We start from the raw sequence: 19,518 nt of genomic DNA, 5'->3' as shown, positions 1-19,518 counted from the left end.
AAAAATGTCCCAAATGTGACACTGCGTTCAAATGAAACTGGAAAGTGTGTGAAAACCCAAAGTTTTCCATTCAAAAGGTATGCTGGGCGGTGTTTAGCATTTATTCTGAAAATCCCAAGAGCGGAAGCAGTTTTTGCGCCGTGTATTGTGGGAGATCCACGTCACGTTCCAGAACCGAGCGTTATCAGTGAAACCAGGATGGCAGACGAGGCCACGCGCAAGGCTGTGTCACAGATCCCACTTCTCAAGACCCACGCGGGCCCGCGGGATCGCGCGCTGTGGCCCCAGCGCCTGAAGGAAGAGTACCAGGCTCTGATTCGGTTCGTGGAGCAAAACAAAGCCGCCGACAACGACTGGTTCCGGCTCGAGTCCAACGCGGACGGCACGCGTTGGACCGGCACGTGCTGGTTCGTGCACGAGCTGCTGCGGTACGAGTTCCGGTTAGAGTTCGACATCCCGGTGACGTACCCGGAAACGGCTCCGGAGCTGGCCATTCCGGAGCTGGACGGGAAGACGGCAAAGATGTACCGGGGCGGCCGGATATGCCTCACCGAACACTTCGCCCCGCTCTGGGCGCGGAACGCGCCGCGCTTCGGGCTCGCGCACCTCATGGCGCTTGGGCTCGGCCCGTGGCTCGCGGTGGAGGTTCCGGACCTAATCAGCAAAGGGCTCGTGGCCCACAAGGAGCGGCCGCGAGAGGCGGCAGAGTGACGTCACAGAGGCTCTTCAAAATAAAACTTCCATTTCCACAGCTGGTGTTTGGGTTCTGTTAACGGACGCTCTGCAGGTCATCCGTGAACCCGAGCCCACAGAACCGAGAAGAAGAAAGTCCAGAAACAAACCACGAAGAAAAGGAGGCACTGAGGAGACTCACCTGTTCCTCTGTGGTTTATTGGCAGACAGGTGATTGTTGCTTTGCGCCACGGCCCAGGCTGGAGTGGATCAGAACCACACCCCCAACCTTCTCCCAAAGCACCACCCACATGTTCCATGGCATGTTCACCAAATAAAAAGATTCCTCAGCACTTTGTTCCAGCTCATCTTCAGGTTCTCCGTTCACATTTCAGGTTCTGTCAGCATCACGGTTCCCACTCACATGTTTAGAACAGTAGGTCCCGATCCAAGTCTGGGTATGTCTCCACCTCCCTACTGTTGTCCTGATCGCACCTGTGACAACAGACGGAGAACAGGTGAGGAACTACAACACCTTTTCTGATGGTTCCTCCCAGGATGCCTCTGGTTGTTTACGGTCAAAACCTTCTGCAGATAAACTTCAATAAACCATTAAGCTTCCAGCACACTTTGGCTCTTTATTGGTGACTATTTAAAGAACATGAGGAACAGGTGAGGGACGAGCTGTCCTAGAACATTAACATCAGGATTTTCTTGAACATGAAACCCATCAGATCCAGCATGTTCCTGTCAGGTTCTCCTGCAGACGTTCTCTGAAGGTCCTCTGTACTCCTGGTGGGAGGAGCTTCAGCTCAGCAGGCGGGGTTTCTGCTCCTTTATTCTGAGAGCTAAACGAGCGCATTAGCCTATGAGAACTCAACCAGTGATGACATCACTTCCTGTTTGTGTTCAACACTTAGTGCAGGTCACATGGTTGCATACATCAGAAATTAAAAATAAAAACTCCCAGTCAGCCCCTCCCTCTAGTATACTTGAATTAACTCCGCCCACTGGCCTCGAGGCCATTCCCCGTTTTCCTGCACGTTGCTGGGGGAGGACTTCCAGTCCCAGTTCTTCAGAGGGACGCTCCACGTGGATCCATAGTTTGCCACGACGTAATCCTGCGTCTCACAGGGAACGCGAACTTTCAGCTCCAGAAGCTCCGCCCAGCAGAGAGAGAAGCGAGGGAAGGTGTACCTGCAGAGACAGTTTGGGACTTTACAGTGGAGGAGACAGAGCAGAAGAGCGAAGACACCTGAGCTGCAGGTGAGCTCGTCGGCTTCGGGACAATCTCACTTAAACTTTCTGCCGCTCTTGGCTTGCGTGCCGCCGTTCCACACCACGTCTCCGTCCTCATAGAAGAAGAAAATGTCCAGTTTGACATCCTGGCTTAGAAATGAAAGCTCCAGGCTGTCTTCCACCTGAAACCCAAAATACAGATTTTTTTCCCCCCGACAGGAAATGACATCACGCTCCTGCATAAACAAACGGAAACCTTTCCAAACTTGTGCTTCAGGCTTAAGCCAGCTTCTCTGAAGGCGCCGACGATGTCCGGCCTGAAGTCTGAGATGAAGATCCCGATGTCCACGTCCTGACTGTAAGAGATGACGCCGCACTGCCGGAACCATCCTGCAGGGAGCAGACACGCAGAGGGTTAGCCTGTTCCCCTCACAGTGGGTGGGGCTCTTTGACCGGTTCTGGTTACCCAGGCAGGTACCACTGCTGATCCAGAAGGGGATGTGGAGCAGACCAAGTGTTTGTGTTGTTACACGAAGCAGAGTCCTGGCTTTCCTTCGGAAGTCCAGCGCCGCCGCAGACGAGTCGTCGGGGTACAGCTGCAGACAGAGCGTCATTCATGGGGGGTCTGTGCAGACGGACACCTTGGCGGCCAGACACAGACCTGCAGGAAGTGGCGAGCTTCGTGGAAGCGGCACTCCAAGAAGCGAGCATCTCTCTGCTGCACCAGAAAGTGGGTGATGTTGCGAGGAACTCGAACATCGAGGCGATCCAGGACCGTAAGGATCAGTTCTGGCCTGGGGGGGCAACAAGCAAACAGCACAGTCACCGACTGGAGGTCGATCCTGGGGGGCTCGGAAAACAGAAGTCACATGGCCAAAACCCCACCTGTCGTACGCTCCAGCATAGCGCCCATAGTCCAGCAGGGAGAAGGGGGCGAAGGTCCGGTCCATGTCGGCCCTGAGGCGCAGCGGGCCGTGCCAGAGGTAGTTCCCGCTGCGCTCGTACAGGAAGACCACCTGAACACATCAGAGCATCAGTGCACACGACGGCCACTTCAGCACGGAACCAAAACCGGAACCAGTACCAGACCAGACCCAGACTAGACACAAGGAGTGCATGGCTCCACCCACATGGATGATGTAACCATCAAGGCGGAACAGGAAGTGGAGCGGGATCTCCTCCCCTGACAGGGTGTCCAGGCTGGAAAGGCGCGGGTCTTTTCCTCGCAGCTCCAGCAGCTCAAAGCCTTTGGTCTGAGCAGCCGCCACAAATTCAGGCTGCAGAACCAAAGACAGACCAGTGTCAGAACCAAACACGTTCCTCTTGAGCTGTAGAACCCAAACTACCACACTTACAGTGCTCTCCCACGAGCTGGCATGCACGCCAAACGCCAACACTGGACGGTCGGTGCAGAGGACACTGCATTGTGGCTCCTGGACCACCCGGTCACGCTGACGCAAAGCATGCTGGGACAGGAGCGAGAGCGCCAAAGTGTCAGCGAGGAACAGCGGCAGGTGGAAATGGTGGGCCAAGGCCAAGAACTTCTTCAGCACCTGCTGTAGAGACGGACGGTTACCATGGTGACCACAGCACGCATCCAAACATCAGCTCTGCACTCAGTTCGGTTCTCAGGTCACTGGACTGACCCAGATGTCCGTTTTCCTCATCTTTCCATGGCAGCTGCTGGTTGTGGTGGAACACCTGAAGCTGCAGGTGAGTTTGCTCTTTGCCTTTGCTAACCTTCGAGTTAAGAGACAGCGGCCTGGCAGAGACGAGCCGACAACAATAACCGGCTTAACGACGTCTGTCGCTTTGGGACATAGTTTCTCTAGAGCGGCAGGACTTGATTAGAAATTCATCCCTTAGTTTTTGGGCTGGACTTTTGATGGGGAAATAAGCCTCTGCCTTTTTTTCATGATCCCTTTCTTTTACATAGTCTCCTGCTAGCTTACAGCCCCTCACCCCCCAGCCTAACATAAGCACTGCAACAGAAACAGCAGCAATGTCGTAGCTATCCAGACGTCCAGTTCTGATCCACATCCCAGCTCAGACCAGGGAAACAAAGACGGTCATGTATCTATTTGTCTGACAGTGGAAGATCAGAAAGGGCCTGAGCGGGGAGACTTTGGCCCCGCCCCTTTCAGCTTCTTGGTCTGAGCTTTTTCTAACAGCTTTTTGTCGTCTGCTGCTGATGATTCACAACGATATGAATAAAAAAAAAATCAGAAATGCTGTTCAAATAATCAATTCTATAAATGTCCTCCGTCATCAGAATAATGCTACATAAACTCGACATCTTCATCACAGTGATGAACCTGCAGCCTGAACAGCTGTTTGTCAGAAACTTCACGATCAACAAGGTTCTCCGTTTGTAAACGCCCGTTCACACCGGGACGAATTTCACGCGCGATATTCGCCGACGTTTTTTTTTTTTTTTTTTTTTTAACTTGTCCTGTCCAACAGCTAGGCAGGCAGATGAGAGCTGAGGGCCTCTTGTGTTGGACATATTTTACTTTAACAAGAGGGGTTATTAATCTTCAGACAAACCAAAGGTATGCCTGAATAAACCCCTTTTGGAATTGAGGCCAAACTTTATTCATTTCAACCATGATTGAAAACAGGGGGGGGGGGGGGGGGGGGGTGATAGTGAGAGGGGGGGGTAAGACCATGAAGCAGCATAAAGCAGACTGGTTTACTGGTTGTTTATCATTACGGTATGGTTCAAATGTAGTACAAAAAGGGCGGGGCCCGTCCACACACACACTCAAATGTTATAAACACACCTGCTAGCTGCAAAAAATGTTCACATGTCAACATGTACACAAAACAGATAGTGTTCACGAACGCATACTTATGCCTTAAAACCAACTAGTGTGAAATCTTTCATTCATTCAATCATGCAAACTATTAGTGCCAAGGTGAGCTAACACCTGTGCTCAGGTGAGTGTTTATGTTCTTCTAAAATGGATGGTGGAATGTGAAAAGAAGGAGGAGGAGCGCCCAGCCACCCCCACACCCAGACCCCCGCCACAGCAGCAGCGGCAGCCGGAATCCCCCCAACGCCACACGGGAACAGGCAGGGAACGACCGCCCCCCGGGCGACCAAGACCGCCACCCAGGCCATGGCCAGCAGGACCGCCGCAAGGCCCCCAGAGCCAGAGAGCAGGGAGGCGCGGAGGGAAAGAGAGCGCCGCCCCAGCCCAGCCAGGAGAGCAGCCCCCCCGCCGCGCCGGAAGAGCCCAACGCAGGGCACCACCGGAGAAGGACGCCCACAGCCACAGACGAGCACCCCACCACCACCCAGGAGTTCCGGGCATCGCCCCGCCCCAACCCCAGGTACGAGCCAGGACCCCCCAAGGGAGACCCGCTCCGCACTCCAGGCAGCCACCCACCCGGCCCACGGTTGGTCCAGGGAGGAGCAAGGCAGGGGCCCGCCGCCCCCGCCCAGGAGGGGGGAACCCCGGGGAAAAAAGGGTGGCCCACAAGGGGTGTTATAAATATGGCCCGACCAGGCTCGGCCATGTTGGAAGTTTGGCGGGGCCCAGCGCTCAGGGGCAAGGACCAGGACCCACCCCCCAGGGACACAAACACCCCCGGCTCAGGTGTAATATGAACCCCCCCACCGCGCGGAGAGAGCACCGCCGGGCCCAGGGAGCCGGGACCCAAGGGACACGGCCACCATCGCCAAGGGGCCCGCACCCCCCACCAGGGAAGGGGTAGGGGACAGATGGACCCAGGTCCCACCTTCCTTGCAAAATGTGTGTGCGTGTATGTGTGTATGAGAGGGTGTGTGTGTGCATGTGTGTGTGTTTATGTTGGAATGTAAATATTGAAGGGGGGGGGTGTGTGTACTAAGGAGGGTGCAGTTAAAATTGGCGAGTAGGGCACTAAGGGGACATCTCCTGATTACTCACAGTGATGTCCCCTCACCCTCCCCACCAAGGGGCCCTAAATGTCTAAGGTGCGGATAAAATTGGCGGGTAGGGTGCCAGGAGGACATCTGCTGCTTGCTTGCAGTGATGTCCAAGCACCCCCCCTACCAAGGACCCTTCATGTCTAAGGTGCAAATAAAACCGAAAGAGGGGGGGCCCACTCCATACGGCAACCATAAGAGGGGGGGCCACTGCCAAGTAGCCCCCCCCCCAAGGCGCATCAGGCTAGACCCCCCACCCCCTCACCCTAATATGAGGTTATATGAGGAAGGGGGTAAGTTGGGGACAGCTGGTAGACTGTCCCCCGGTGGTCAAACAGCTGTCCCCCAGCCCCCCCCCCAGCAAAAAGGCCAGGGCCACCCAGCCCAGGGGCCCCACCCCCGGAGGCGCCGACACCCCAGGCCCGGCACCACCCCACACAGAGAGAGAGGAGCCAGAGAGCGCCGCCCCCCCCGGAGCAAGCCCAGGCCCCCACCCCCAGACGCCGGCCCTAGAGGAGCTCTGGTCAGGCCTTGACGGGACCGAGGAGGCCAACCGGCCGAGGCAACCACTGATTGCCTCAGCGGAGACCCCGACCCGTTAGCCCCCCCGACCCGTACCAATAATGGGCCCCCCCTCCCCCCCAGAACGCCCCCCCACAGGACAGGGCCGACAAGCCCCCCACCCCAGACAGACCCCGCAGCCGAAGCGGATGACACCCAGAGCGACCGGGGGCCCCGAGAGGGTTGTCCCGTCCCGTCCCAGAGCCAGGGAAGGGCCGATCCCAGCCCCAGGTGCAGATGGGCAGCCCATCCGGCGCCCTGGGCCCCCCCCCCCCCGAGCAGGGCCCCCTGCCAACCCCCCCCAGCGCAGGCAAAGGGACCACCCCCCCAAGCCAAGCCAGACCACCCCCCCACCACGCACCCCCACACCCAAGCCCAGATGACCAGGCAGCGCCCCAGCCCGCCCCACCCAGGCACCGGACCCGCCCTCCCGACCAACGGAGCCCCCGCCAGGCACCGGAGGCTGCGACCCCCACCCCCAAACCACGGCAGAAGGAGCAGCGACGACCAAGCCCCCCACCCCTTAAGTCATGGAGTCAACCACAGGAGACAAGAGAGACTGAATTCTTTCAAAGTTACTTGAACTTTGGGCTGACATTTTTTCCAAGCTGATATGATCAAACAGCAGATTTCTGTGTTGACTTATGTTTATATTTTTCTTGTTTTTCCAATTTATTAAAATAGTTTTTTTGGCAATACAAAGAGTTGTGAAAATGATAGATGCTAATCCTTCTTCTATATCGATGGCACTCATGTCACCAAGCACACAAAGTGACGGTGAGGCAGTGATTGAAACCTTAAGCCAGACTGATAAATCGGCACATACCTGCTGCCAGAGAGCCTGGACAGGCGTGCAGAACCACAGTGCAGATTATTATCACAGTGCTCGCAAATATCTGAGTTACTGAGACCCATCTTGAACATCCTCTGTCCAGTGTAGTAAATTGTGTGAAGAGTTTTCGCCGACGTTTAACGCCTCGTGACTAAACAAAGGGCACCAATGAGAGTGTGCACACCGACGGGAAAAAACGCCACGCGTCAAAGCGTCACTTTTTAAAAAACGCCTCGGGTTCTTTTTTTTTTTTTTTGATGCGTCGCGTCGAAATCTATTTGACCAATGAGAACGGCGTTTTTGCACACGTGTCTGGAGCTTCTGAAGTTACAGTAAAACACCACTTGGGGGCGCTCAAACACAAAACTGCCTTTCTGAGCACACATACCAGCGAAGAAAATAGACGCCAAGTAGCGTCTACACTGCCGCAAAGAAATAAGACGAAGAAGATGCACTCACTGACGGACATTCTTAAATATCCCCGAACCAAGCACCAGTTGGAGCTACTGATGCTTGAAGTATTCATGTTTTCTTTGTATGATTCTGACAAGCGCGTAAATACTTGCTCTCTTCCTCTGAGTGAAAAGCGACTTTAAGAAGCGTAAAGTTGCGCAGGGCCACCTTGTGTACAGGAGTATTTCTGTTTACATTAAGCGCCATCTAATGTCAGGGAATGAAATTGCATGTTCGCTCGGCTCATCGTCAGCGAAAATCGCCTGGGTGTGAACACAAAAAACATGTTGAAAGACGCTGGCGAATAACGGCTGGCGAATATTCGTCCCGGTGTGTACGGGCCTTACAGACTGAAAACATCCCATCATAAACACTAAGCTGCTGGGCTTCGTCACCGTTTGACCATCTGCTGACATCACCATCATCATCATGAAGCACATCTCATGATTCCTGCTGACTAAAGACATGGTGACCTAGAACATGTTCTAGGAAGATGAGGAGCACGAGGAGGATGAAGAGGATGAGGAGGATGAAGAGGATGAGGAGCATGGAGAGGATGAGGAGCATGGAGAGATGAAGATGATGAGGAGCATGGAGAGGATGAGGAGCATGGATAGGATGAGGAGCATGAGGAGGATGAAGATGATGAGGAGCATGAGAAGGATGAGGGGGATGAGGAGGATGAAGAGGATGAAGATGATGAGGAGGATGAGGGGGATGAGGAGGATGTAGATGATGAGGAGCATGAGGAGGATGAAGATGATGAGGAGCATGAAGAGGATGAGGAGCATGAGGAGGATGAAGATGATGAGGAGCATGAGGAGGATGAGGAGGATGAGAAGGTTGAAGATGATGAGGAGCATGAGGAGGATGAGGGGGATGAGGAGCAGCTCTTCCTTTAGGAGAACCAGGTGGTCCTGTTAAATGGCAGCTTCTCTACCAAGCTCCTCCCCATCCAGAACCTCGGTTCTGTTTTTCGTTTACTCTTGAGTTTGGAAACTGACCAGAAAACCTTTAGAGCTGATGGTTCATCAGAAGACCCCTGTGTCTCCCACTACACCACAGCCTGTTCTCTGTTGGAACTGCATTCATGTTTTCCTGAGTGGAGATGTGAGGAGAAGCTCCTGCTTCTATGTGACTGTGCCCCTCCCCCTTCAGGTGATGAGGTCACAGGTACCGACTCACCCATTGTACAGCGCGGTTGGTCAGGTGATGCACCGGGCTCAGTAACGGCCCCCCCTGCTGCTGTGGACCAAAGCACGAGAAAAACGGGTCAATGCCGACATGGGACCCACAATAACAACATTAACACACACAGCTACACACAGTGGGCGTGTCTGAGATGACCCAAGCGGACGCTGCCCAGATCAACTGGTGCGCGGTGCATGCTGGGTAGTTTTTTGCTCTAACGTCACAAATCAATCAATCATTGGAAATTTATTATTACACTCACTGCGAGACACCATGATGACTACAAAACAATGCATTGTGGGAAAAGGGGTTCTGACAGTAGTTTGATGCAGAACAGAAACGGTGGCGAACAATAAAGGAAATCTGAGTATTTTATAACTTTCTGCAAAAAATGAATCACTGATGAAAAAATAAACAAGAACAATTAAAAATATAAATAAAAAGATATAAAAGAAAAATGCAAATATAAGATCATGAAAATTAAAATACTTTCTGATAAAAAAAGATAGGTTGCATATTAAAATGAATGTAAAATGCATAACAGCACAGATCAAACTAAGGGGGAGTGGCTTATTCAAATTCAACCGAATGTTAAGACTTCCAGTTGTCCTTCAGCTTAGCTGCTTTTCCCGGCCCCACCTGGTCTCGCCACCATCCAGGTGAGCCGCTGGTTTATCTCAAACACGCCTCATAAAAAATGGCCCCTCCCCCCTTGTTCGATTTTATAAGTAAAAAAACTAATGTTGGAATAGGCGCCAGGGCTTTAACTCGAGGGGGCTGCAGGACTAAATTCAGCCAAACTGTGGTGTCAATCAGAGGCACACAGTTATGGAATACGCTGCCACAGCACATTAGGAACTGGGAAAACTGCCCCACCTCCCAAACAGCTCTGAAACGACGGCTGAAAACAAACCAGTCCTGCAGACATTAGTTATTGTGGTTTTCTGTGACTTTCTTGGACTTTTTTAGACTTGCTTTTTGTTGTTATAACCTTTGTAAATATTTTTACCTCTAATATTGTGCTATTTTATTGTGCTGTAAATGTAATTGTTGAACTTTATATCCTGCCCTAGGACAACGGATGAAATTTAGCTCCTGTGCTAATTCTGGCATGTTTCTGTTAAAGCAGCTGCTGAAACATTGTTTAATATGCATTGTCCTAATTCAAATAAATACATAAAAATAAATAAACACTTGGAGTCTCTAACATTCAATGGAAAAAAGTCTGGTCTTTCCCACAAAAATTCTTCTTAACAAACAAAGTCAAAGCAATCTTATTTAAACTAATACACAGATTTTACCCATCAAAACATTCTTTCATTTTCTTAACCGTTTTTCCCTTTCGGGGTCACAGGGCTGCTGGAGCCTATCCCGGCCACTTGTGGGCCAAGGCAGGGGACGTCCTGGACAGGTCTCCAGTCTGTCGCCGGGTATCAAAACATTACTTAACTAAATGTAAAGCTGACATAAACAGCAGCTGTACTTTCTGCCAGAAACCACCTGAAACCTGCTCCCATTTATTCTGCTCTGTGAATTCACATTCAAATTTTGGAAAAACTTTGACAAATTTATCTCCGACTCTATTTTTGCTGATTTACAGCTCTAATATAAAAACGTCATATTTGGTTTTCATAGTTTTAACTCAAAGATCGTGATGTTTTCTTTTTTTATTAAGATGTTGTTATTAATGGCTAAATTTCATATTCACAAAAGTAAACTTTCTAATAAAAAATCCTGATTTCTTTGTGTTCAAACTGGAACTGCAGCAATATATACAAAAAATACAAAGGCTCAAAAAACGATTAACATCTGTAAATATTTTGGACTAATGACTTATGTTTACTCTTGCGTTTCCATTTGTCTACGTTTATTTTTTTATTTTTAGTTTTTTCTCCTGTGAATGTTCTTAATAATTAGGATTTTCTTAAGGTTATAACAAGTTTATTCTGTTTTCAGAACCGTATTGTACATTATATTTGTATAAACACTGCAGTTTGTGTTCTTTTTAGTCTCCAATATTTCATTAAAAAAATAAAAAAATCTTTATTGAAGATTTACAGGATCATAGTACAAAATCACGTCAACTTTAAAGGACACAGGTAGAAAAATAAGTAACAAAATATGTCAGTGGAACATAAAGAACAAAGGAAAATGAAGATTATAAAGTAGAGCAATAAGTTACTATTCTGTATATTTAAAACATTCCAGGGTGTCAAAGGTTCTTATAGCTTTGGGGTTAGAAGAAGATTTTATTGTTCCGGTAAATTGGTTTAACTCAATAATAGAAAGTTTAAATAAGGCTTTTTCTTTTAGAAAATTTGCATTTATGAATATTAAATTTGGCTAGTATTATTAAAAGGTTAATTAAATAGTCTTCCCTTATTAGTGATTTTTTTTAACATTATAAAAACCAAATAATATGTCTTTGTATACCAGATCAATTTTTTTATACATTTTACATTGAACAAAAGAGGAAAAGTCTTTCCAAAAAGATGTTGTTTGTGGTCATTTCCAGAATAGATGTGATTGTTTCAGTGTCTCATTTACAGAAGGAGCAGTTTCTATTGAACTCTATATACAGTGAGGATTTGGCTGGGTGGCAAAATTAAAAGAAATAAACACTTGGAGTAATAAGATAATCAAATCCATCCAATTCCCACTAAAACTGTAGCTCAGCAAATAATGCTGCAACAACATTCTTCAGAAATGAGGCCTCTCTATGTAGAAGGAAAATGTTTGGGAGACAAGAAACTAACAAACACTTTTTTCCTAGAGATTTGAAATAATTCACATTAACCTTCCCCTTAAAAAGAAAATATATGTAGCAGAATGACAGCACCACAGAAGCTAAAAGGATACGAACATTATATCTATCATATCCTGTCCCTCACAAAGCTAAAGAAGTGACCATTAAAATATTAAATGATAGTTATTATTCCAATCCTTTTTTACATTCTGGCTTTAACTGCGATCTTTGTGTCTTTTGTGGAAATGATGTAGAAACTGTGGAACATCTTTTCTTTGAATGTTTTCATGTAAAAGAGTTTTGGTCTTCTTTTCATAATTGGCTCAAATCCAAAAATATCATTATTAATCCTTTAAATTGGAATACAATTAAAATTTGATTACAATTAATTCACAAAAATCTGGACTTTCTGATTAATTCACTGATTGTAATTTCAAAGCATTTTATTCATACTTGTAAATTCTTAAAGGTGAAACCTCACATTATTGGATGACTCAACCGTCTCAAACTATTTTCTAAATCTTTACATTACATCAATCATAAGAATGCCCAGACAAAATGTATTTGATCTATTTGAACCTTTGTAATAGACCCTTATTTTTATAGATTTTTTAAAGTTATATTTGTTTTCATGTTACTTTTCTTTTTTTGTCTACCTTTATCCCAGCATTAATATTGTTGTCATTGACAGACATGCCGTGATTGTTTGTTGAATATTTGCTTCAATAAAAAAATAATAATAAAAACACTTGGAGTCTCACCTTGGTGACGTACTTCCGGTAGTAATGCAGCTGGAACAGCAGGAACACGCAGCTGCTAACGATGAGCAGCGACAACACCGCCGTCCGGTTCACGCGAGGCATCCGGTCACGCGGGCCGCTTTGCCTCTGGTCATACCTCGTGGGCAGAGCCGTGCGCGCGAGGGCCTGTGGCCGAAGACTTTAGAACGAAGCGGGAAGAGCTGAAGCGACCCCGAACCCCGCCATCTTTATGGAGCAACGACAAGTGGTCACTCCCACTTCCGGTTATCCTTTCCACAATAAAGCGTCACGTCCATCTGCAGTAATCCCATTTAATCCCACAGAGAGATGCAGGCCGTAATCTGAACTCTGGTCAATCTCTACAGCGTCACACTCTTTCCGATTTCAAGCAATAAAAACAAAGTAAATAAAAATACACATCAGGTCTGTTTCAGACATGAATGCATCCATTGAACATATCAGCGATTCCATCGTCTTGACATTCTAACGGCTCCTCATCCTAAACAGACATTTGGGACACAAAGACCGACCTCTGACCTCTGTCCCCTGTCTCAGGTACGGACCTCACTATCCTCCAAGTCCTTCAGTCCATCCAGGTCCAGAGGACAGTGACATTGAAGGCATCACTATTACAGTGCAAAACACACATCAAAGTATAATAGAAAAATGTCTATATGTACAAAGTGAACCAAGAAAGTGTACAAATATATAAAATGTCCGTAATTGTGTGCAGATAGAAACATGATAGATGTGCAAAAACAACATGGAGGCGGGGAAGTGGGTTAGGGTTAAGTCTCAGTCTGTGATCGGTTAGAGAGGAAGTCATTCATCCTGTGTGTGGGTGGGGGGGGGGGGGGGGGGGGGCACAGAGTCTGTCTGGGACCATAAAGCTTCTCTTTAGGGAGAATACGAGGCACATCTGGGGTTTCAGGGCTGAAGCCTCTCAGAGATGAGACTGAACCTGAATGAGTCTAAGTCTGCAGCAGCGGTCCGAGTCCTTCAATGCAGAAAGACCCATTGGGTCCAGTTTCTCACTGACCAGAACCCAGTGAGAACCGCATTGCTGTTACCGGTTAGAAAATACCCTTATTTATGTTTTTGTGACCATCAACTGTAGCTGTTAAATATTTTCAATCATTGAATTCAAAGTGTTGTTTTTTTCCAGACATAATAATTTTAACTTCTTGTACTTTTAACAGCAGCACAAATCATGTCTTTTCAAAATAAAGTACAGCACATACCAGTGGCGATTTCTTTAAGACTGCAAGGGAAGCGCGGCTACAAAATGAATGGTCAAATATGTACTGTTGTATTGTATTGACATTTTATTGACTAAAAATGCGTTAGAAAACGTTCATCTCAAAGACGAGTTCCTTCAGAATCAGTTACATTGAGCAGGTCGGCTGACTCGGTTTCCTTCTCATACAGCGTCACAGTGCATTACCACAAAAAACTCTACGTAAACTACAGTCTGTTCAGAACTCAGCTGCCAGAATTATCTCTCAAACACCTTCCATCCAACACATCACACCTGTTCTGCAGCAGCTCCATTGGCTACCGATCACACACAGGATTACATACAAAATACTTCTCCTGACCTTTAAATCCATCCACAACCTTGCTCCATCATATCTATCAGATCTTGTTCATGTGGCCGTTCCCACCCGTACCCTCAGATCCTCCTCCTCCCTTCATCTGGATGTCCCCACTGCTCGCCTTGTCACTATGGGGGGCAGAGCATTCAGCTGCTCTGCCCCCCGGCTCTGGAAGTCTCTACCTCCGGACCTCAGAAACATTGGGTCTCTCTCACAATTCACCAAAAAACTAAAAACTCATCTTTTCCAACTTGCCTATTCCCCCTGATAACTTCCTCTTTCTGGCCTATTTATATGTATATTTTATTGTGCATTCGATTGCTTTTATTTTATTTTCACTTTTATGTACGGCGACCTTGGGATCCTTGAAAGGCGCCTAACAAATAAAATGTATTATTATTATTATTTCCCTATTGAAGCCCAGCGTCCATTGACTTCAATGGGGCTGCTTTGAACGTTTTTTTTCATTAGATTGGATAAACGCTGCGATTATGTCCCGCCCACGGACGCTCAGCGTCTCTGGGGGTGAATGGGGAGTGGGCTGGCCCGGACTCCGAGCTTCTGCGTGATGATTGGAGGGTCTGCAGAAAGACTGCATCTCCTTTTGACTGACAGCGATTCTGTCCTATGAGGAATCACTGAAGCTGTTCTCAGTCCCATCGCGGATTTCTCAAGTTCAGTCGAAAGAAAAACTGCTGCAACCAATTTCTTTGATGTTTGCTTGGAGAAATTGCTTGATTTTCATCATACATTTAACACAATTATACACAACATTCCTGGTTTCAGTTTTACAGAGTTTAATTTTTTTTTCACAGACCATTGTCTTGACAAGGAACGTAGGGCAGAATTTACTTTTAAATAAATAGACAATTTTATGATGTAGGCTGAACATGAGTTTCACCTCTCTGACCGACCTGTAGCCGCCACTGCCACATCCTGTGTTGGACCAGATCCTGCTGCTTCAGACCAGATCCTGCTGCTTCAGACCAGATCCTGTGTCAGACCAGATCCTGCTGCTTCAGACCAGATCCTGCTGCTTCAGACCAGATCCTGCTGCTTTAGACCAGATCCTGCTACTTTAGACCAGATCCTGCTGATTCAGACCAGATCCTGTGTCAGACAAGATCCTGCTGCTTCAGACCAGATCCTGTGTCAGACCAGATCCTGCCGCTTCAGACCAGATCCTGCTACTTTAGACCAGATCCTGCTGCTTCAGACCAGATCCTGCTGCTTCAGACCAGATCCTGCTGCTTCAGACCAGATCCTGTGTCAGACCAGATCCTGCTGCTTTAGACCAGATCCTGTGTTAGACCAGATCCTGCTGCTTTAGACCAGAACCTGTGTCAGACCAGATCCTGCTGCTTCAGACCAGATCCTGCTGCTTCAGACCAGATCCTGCTGCTTCAGACCACATCCTGTGTCAGACCAGATCCTGCTGCTTCAGACCAGATCCTGCTGTTTCAGACCAGATCCTGTTGCTTCAGACCAGATCCTGTGTTAGACCAGATCCTGCTGCTTTAGACCAGATCCTGTGTCAGACCAGATCCTGCTGCTTCAGACCAGATCCTGTGTCAGACCAGATCCTGCTGCTTTAGACCAGATCCTGCTACTTTAGACCAGATCCTGTGTCAGACCAGATCCTGCTGCTTCAGACCAGATCCTGCTGCTTCAGACCAGATCCTGTGTCCGACCAGATCCTGCTGCTTCAGACCACATCCTGTGTCAGACCAGATCCTGCTGCTTCAGACCAGATCCTGCTGCTTCAGACCAGATCCTGTTGCTTCAGACCAGATCCTGCTGCTTCAGACCAGATCCTGTTGCTTCAGACCAGATCCTGTGTTAGACCAGATCCTGCTGCTTTAGACCAGATCCTGTGTCAGACCAGATCCTGCTGCTTCAGACCAGATCCTGTGTCAGACCAGATCCTGTTGCTTCAGACCAGATCCTGCTGCTTCAGACCAGATCCTGCTGCTTCAGACCAGATCCTGTGTCAGACCAGATCCTGCTGCTTCAGACCAGATCCTGCTGCTTCAGACCAGATCCTGTGTCAGACCAGATCCTGCTGCTTCAGACCAGATCCTGTGTCAGACCAGGGGCCTCATTTATAAAACTTTGCGTAGGATTTGCGTCAGAAGTGGCGTACGGATGAAACATAGGACGTGCGTACGCACAGAAATATTTGGATTTATTAAACCGTGCGCACGTACATCCTACGCATCTTTCCCTTTATAAATCACAACCGATTCTAAATGAAGCGCAGCTTTTGCGGCTTCATGACACGCCCATAGTTGCCCATAAATAGTCCGTGAAACGCCCACAAATGAATATTCATGGCTTGCTAAATCATGGCAAACACAGAGAGGAAATCAAAAAAACGTAACTTCACTCAATGTGAAGTAGAAGTTATCGTTGGCGAGGTGGAAAAGAGGATAAAACGTTGTTTGGAGGGCACAGTGTGGGCATTACTAATGCCAAAAAGGCACGTGAGCGGCAAACGGTGGCAGACGCCGTAAATGCTGTAGCCTCACAACCTCTGACCGTGGCCGAAATAAAAAAGAAATGAAAGAAATGATCGGACATCAAAGTCGAGGCAAAAAAACGTCTAGCGCTGCATCGGCAGAGTGTGTCCGCCACGGGGGGGACCGGAGCTGACCCCTCTTGATGAGAAACTGGCCGCTATTATTGGGGAATCCCTATTAAGTCCCCCTTATCGGCGTCCTCCTCCGCCTCAGTCACCTGACTGAGACGGAGGGGACGCCGACGCGCCAGGGTCAGGGTGACACAGGTAAGAGAAATAATTCAAATGAATGCAGTCAAGTCACATGTATGCAGGCTACACAATTACAGATTATTAATATAGAACAATTTTATTTTAGTTGCTGGGTGTTCCAGCGGGGCCAGTGGTTACGATGCTGCAGCTGAGCAGCCGTCTGGCCCCAGCGTCTCCACGGCACGCGGCTCTCAACCCTCCAGCAGTGGGCGTGTCCTCACCGATGCAGTCCTTGAAATGCAGAGGGAAGTCAGTAGTTCAATCAGAGAGGTGGCCAAGGAGTTGGGCGAAATCAAGATCGCCCTGACTGAAATAAACTGCACGATGAGGGAATTCTTAAATAAATAATATTTTCCACACCTCTTTTTCTTTACAAGCATCACTTCCAAACGCTGGCGCACAGCAGCAGCAAATGGCTCAAATGCGTGGGGATGGGGTTCAGGGTCGGGGCCAACACAGCAATCAGCGCCAGGGGGTAGAGGCACGTTTTTAAGCTGTGCCACATTGTGTAGCACAGCACATGCCAGCACGATTTGGCACACACTGTCACTTTCACGTGTTTCTTCCATCTGCCGACGGTGTCGCCGTTTCTCATTTCACCCGTTTTTGTGCGTACGCCTGGGTCAGAGCTTGCGTGGAGGACCGCACATTTTCCCGTCAAGTTTGCTTTTTATAAATCTCAACTATTGCGTAGAGAGTGGCGTACGCCTTCTTTTGTGTGTACGCAACGTTTATAAATGAGGCCCCAGATCTTGTGTCAGACCACATCCTGTGTCAGACCAGATCCTGCTGCTTCAGACCAGATCCTGCTGCTTCAGACCAGATCCAACTGCTTTAGACCAAATCCTGTGTCAGACCAGATCCTGCTGCTTTAGACCAGATCCTGTGTTAGACCAGATCCTGCTGCTTTAGACCAGAACCTGTGTCAGACCAGATCCTGCTGCTTCAGACCAGATCCTGCTGCTTCAGACCAGATCCTGCTGCTTCAGACCAGATCCTGTGTCAGACCAGATCCTGCTGCTTCAGACCACATCCTGTGTCAGACCAGATCCTGCTGCTTCAGACCAGATCCTGTTGCTTCAGACCAGATCCTGTGTTAGACCAGATCCTGTGTCAGACCAGATCCTGCTGCTTCAGACCAGATCCTGCTGCTTCAGACCAGATCCTGCTGCTTCAGACCAGATCCTGTGTCAGACCAGATCCTGCTGCTTTAGATCAGATCCTGTGTCAGACCAGATCCTGTGTCAGACCAGATCCTGCTGCTTCAGACCACATCCTGTGTCAGACCAGATCCTGCTGCTTCAGACCAGATCCTGCTGCTTCAGACCAGATCCTGTTGCTTCAGACCAGATCCTGTGTTAGACCAGATCCTGCTGCTTTAGACCAGATCCTGTGTCAGACCAGATCCTGCTGCTTCAGACCAGATCCTGTGTCAGACCAGATCCTGCTGCTTCAGACCAGATCCTGTGTCAGACCAGATCCTGCTGATTTAGACCAGATCCTGTGTTAGACCAGATCCTGATGCTTTAGACCAGATCCTGTGTCAGACCAGATCCTGCTGCTTCAGACCAGATCCTGTGTCAGACCAGATCCTGCTGCTTCAGACCAGATCCTGTGTCAGACCATATCCTGCTGCTTCAGACCAGATCCCGTGTCAGACCATATCCTGTGTTAGTCCAGATCCTGTGTCAGACCAGATCCTGCTGCTTTAGACCAGAACCTGCTGCTTTAGACCAAATCTTGCTGCTTCAGACCAGATCCTGCTGCTTTAGATCAGATCCTGTGTCAGACCAGATCCTGTGTCAGACCAGATCCTGCTGCTTCAGACCAGATCCTGTGTCAGACCAGATCCTGTGTCAGACCAGATCCTGCTGCTTCAGACCAGATCCTGTTGCTTCAGACCAGATCCTGTGTTAGACCAGATCCTGTGTCAGACCAGATCCTGCTGCTTCAGACCAGATCCTGCTGCTTCAGACCAGATCCTGCTGCTTCAGACCAGATCCTGTGTCAAACCATATCCTGCTGCTTCAGACCAGATCCCGTGTCAGACCATATCCTGTGTTAGTCCAGATCCTGTGTCAGACCAGATCCTGCTGCTTTAGACCAGATCCTGCTGCTTTAGACCAAATCCTGCTGTTTCAGACCAGATCCTGCTGCTTTAGACCAGATCCTGTGTCAGACCAGATCCTGCTGCTTTAGACCAGATCCTGTGTCAGACCAGAGTCTGTCAGACCAGATCCTGCTGCTTCAGACCAGATCCTGTGTTAGACCAGATCCTGTGTCAGACCAGATCCTGTGTCAGACCAGATCCTGCTGCTTCAGACCAGATCCTGTTGCTTCAGACCAGATCCTGTGTTAGACCAGATCCTGTGTCAGACCAGATCCTGTGTCAGACCAGATCCTGCTGCTTCAGACCAGATCCTGTGTCAGACCACTTCCTGCTGCTTCAGACCAGATCCTGTGTCAGACCATATCCTGCTGCTTCAGACCAGATCCCGTGTCAGACCATATCCTGTTAGTCCAGATCCTGTGTCAGACCAGATCCTGCTGCTTTAGACCAGATCCTGCTGCTTTAGACCAAATCTTGCTGCTTCAGACCAGATCCTGCTGCTTTAGACCAGATCCTGTGTCAGACCAGATCCTGCTGCTTCAGACCAGATCCTGTGTTAGACAAGATCCTGTGTCAGACCAGATCCTGTGTCAGACCAGATCCTGCTGCTTCAGACCAGATCCTGCTGCTTCAGACCAGATCCTGTGTTAGACCAGATCCTGTGTCAGACCAGAT

The 19,518-nt window shown here is 48.8% G+C and overlaps 2 protein-coding genes across 12 annotated transcripts; one reads left to right on the top strand and one right to left on the bottom strand.

Moving 5' to 3' along the window:
• The first annotated feature begins 198 nt into the window (after positions 1–198).
• Positions 199–1,298, top strand: ufc1 (ubiquitin-fold modifier conjugating enzyme 1). Its single transcript, XM_011492252.4, has one exon. It carries the CDS (start codon positions 199–201, stop codon positions 709–711), a length of 513 nt encoding a protein of 170 aa, XP_011490554.1. The 3' UTR covers positions 712–1,298.
• fktn (fukutin) lies at positions 1,291–12,629 on the bottom strand. Of its 11 annotated transcripts, none has more exons than XR_002874298.2 (10): positions 12,369–12,626; positions 8,856–8,915; positions 3,267–3,467; positions 2,996–3,188; positions 2,797–2,927; positions 2,573–2,705; positions 2,378–2,507; positions 2,168–2,301; positions 1,969–2,093; positions 1,291–1,869 (listed from the first exon to the last, which is right to left on the bottom strand). XR_002874298.2 is itself a non-coding variant. In XM_023960840.2 (10 exons), exons 1-10 carry the CDS (start codon positions 12,468–12,470, stop codon positions 1,656–1,658), a joined length of 1,374 nt encoding a protein of 457 aa, XP_023816608.1. In that variant the 5' UTR covers positions 12,471–12,629; the 3' UTR covers positions 1,291–1,655. The 11 variants fall into 11 exon arrangements, 10 of the variants coding, with proteins under 10 accessions (XP_023816608.1, XP_023816607.1, XP_023816604.1 ...); XM_023960840.2 differs by having other exon boundaries at positions 3,042–3,188; positions 8,856–8,912; positions 12,369–12,629; XM_023960839.2 differs by having other exon boundaries at positions 3,042–3,188; positions 12,369–12,628.
• Between the last annotated feature and the right edge of the window lie 6,889 nt (positions 12,630–19,518).

This window comes from Oryzias latipes, chromosome 12 (assembly GCF_053564925.1).
Source record: "Oryzias latipes strain Hd-rR chromosome 12, Olatipes_Hd-rR_3.1".
NCBI lineage: Eukaryota > Metazoa > Chordata > Actinopteri > Beloniformes > Adrianichthyidae > Oryzias > Oryzias latipes.
Note: the sequence above shows the minus strand (reverse complement) of the source record. Positions and strands in the feature narration are given on the sequence as shown.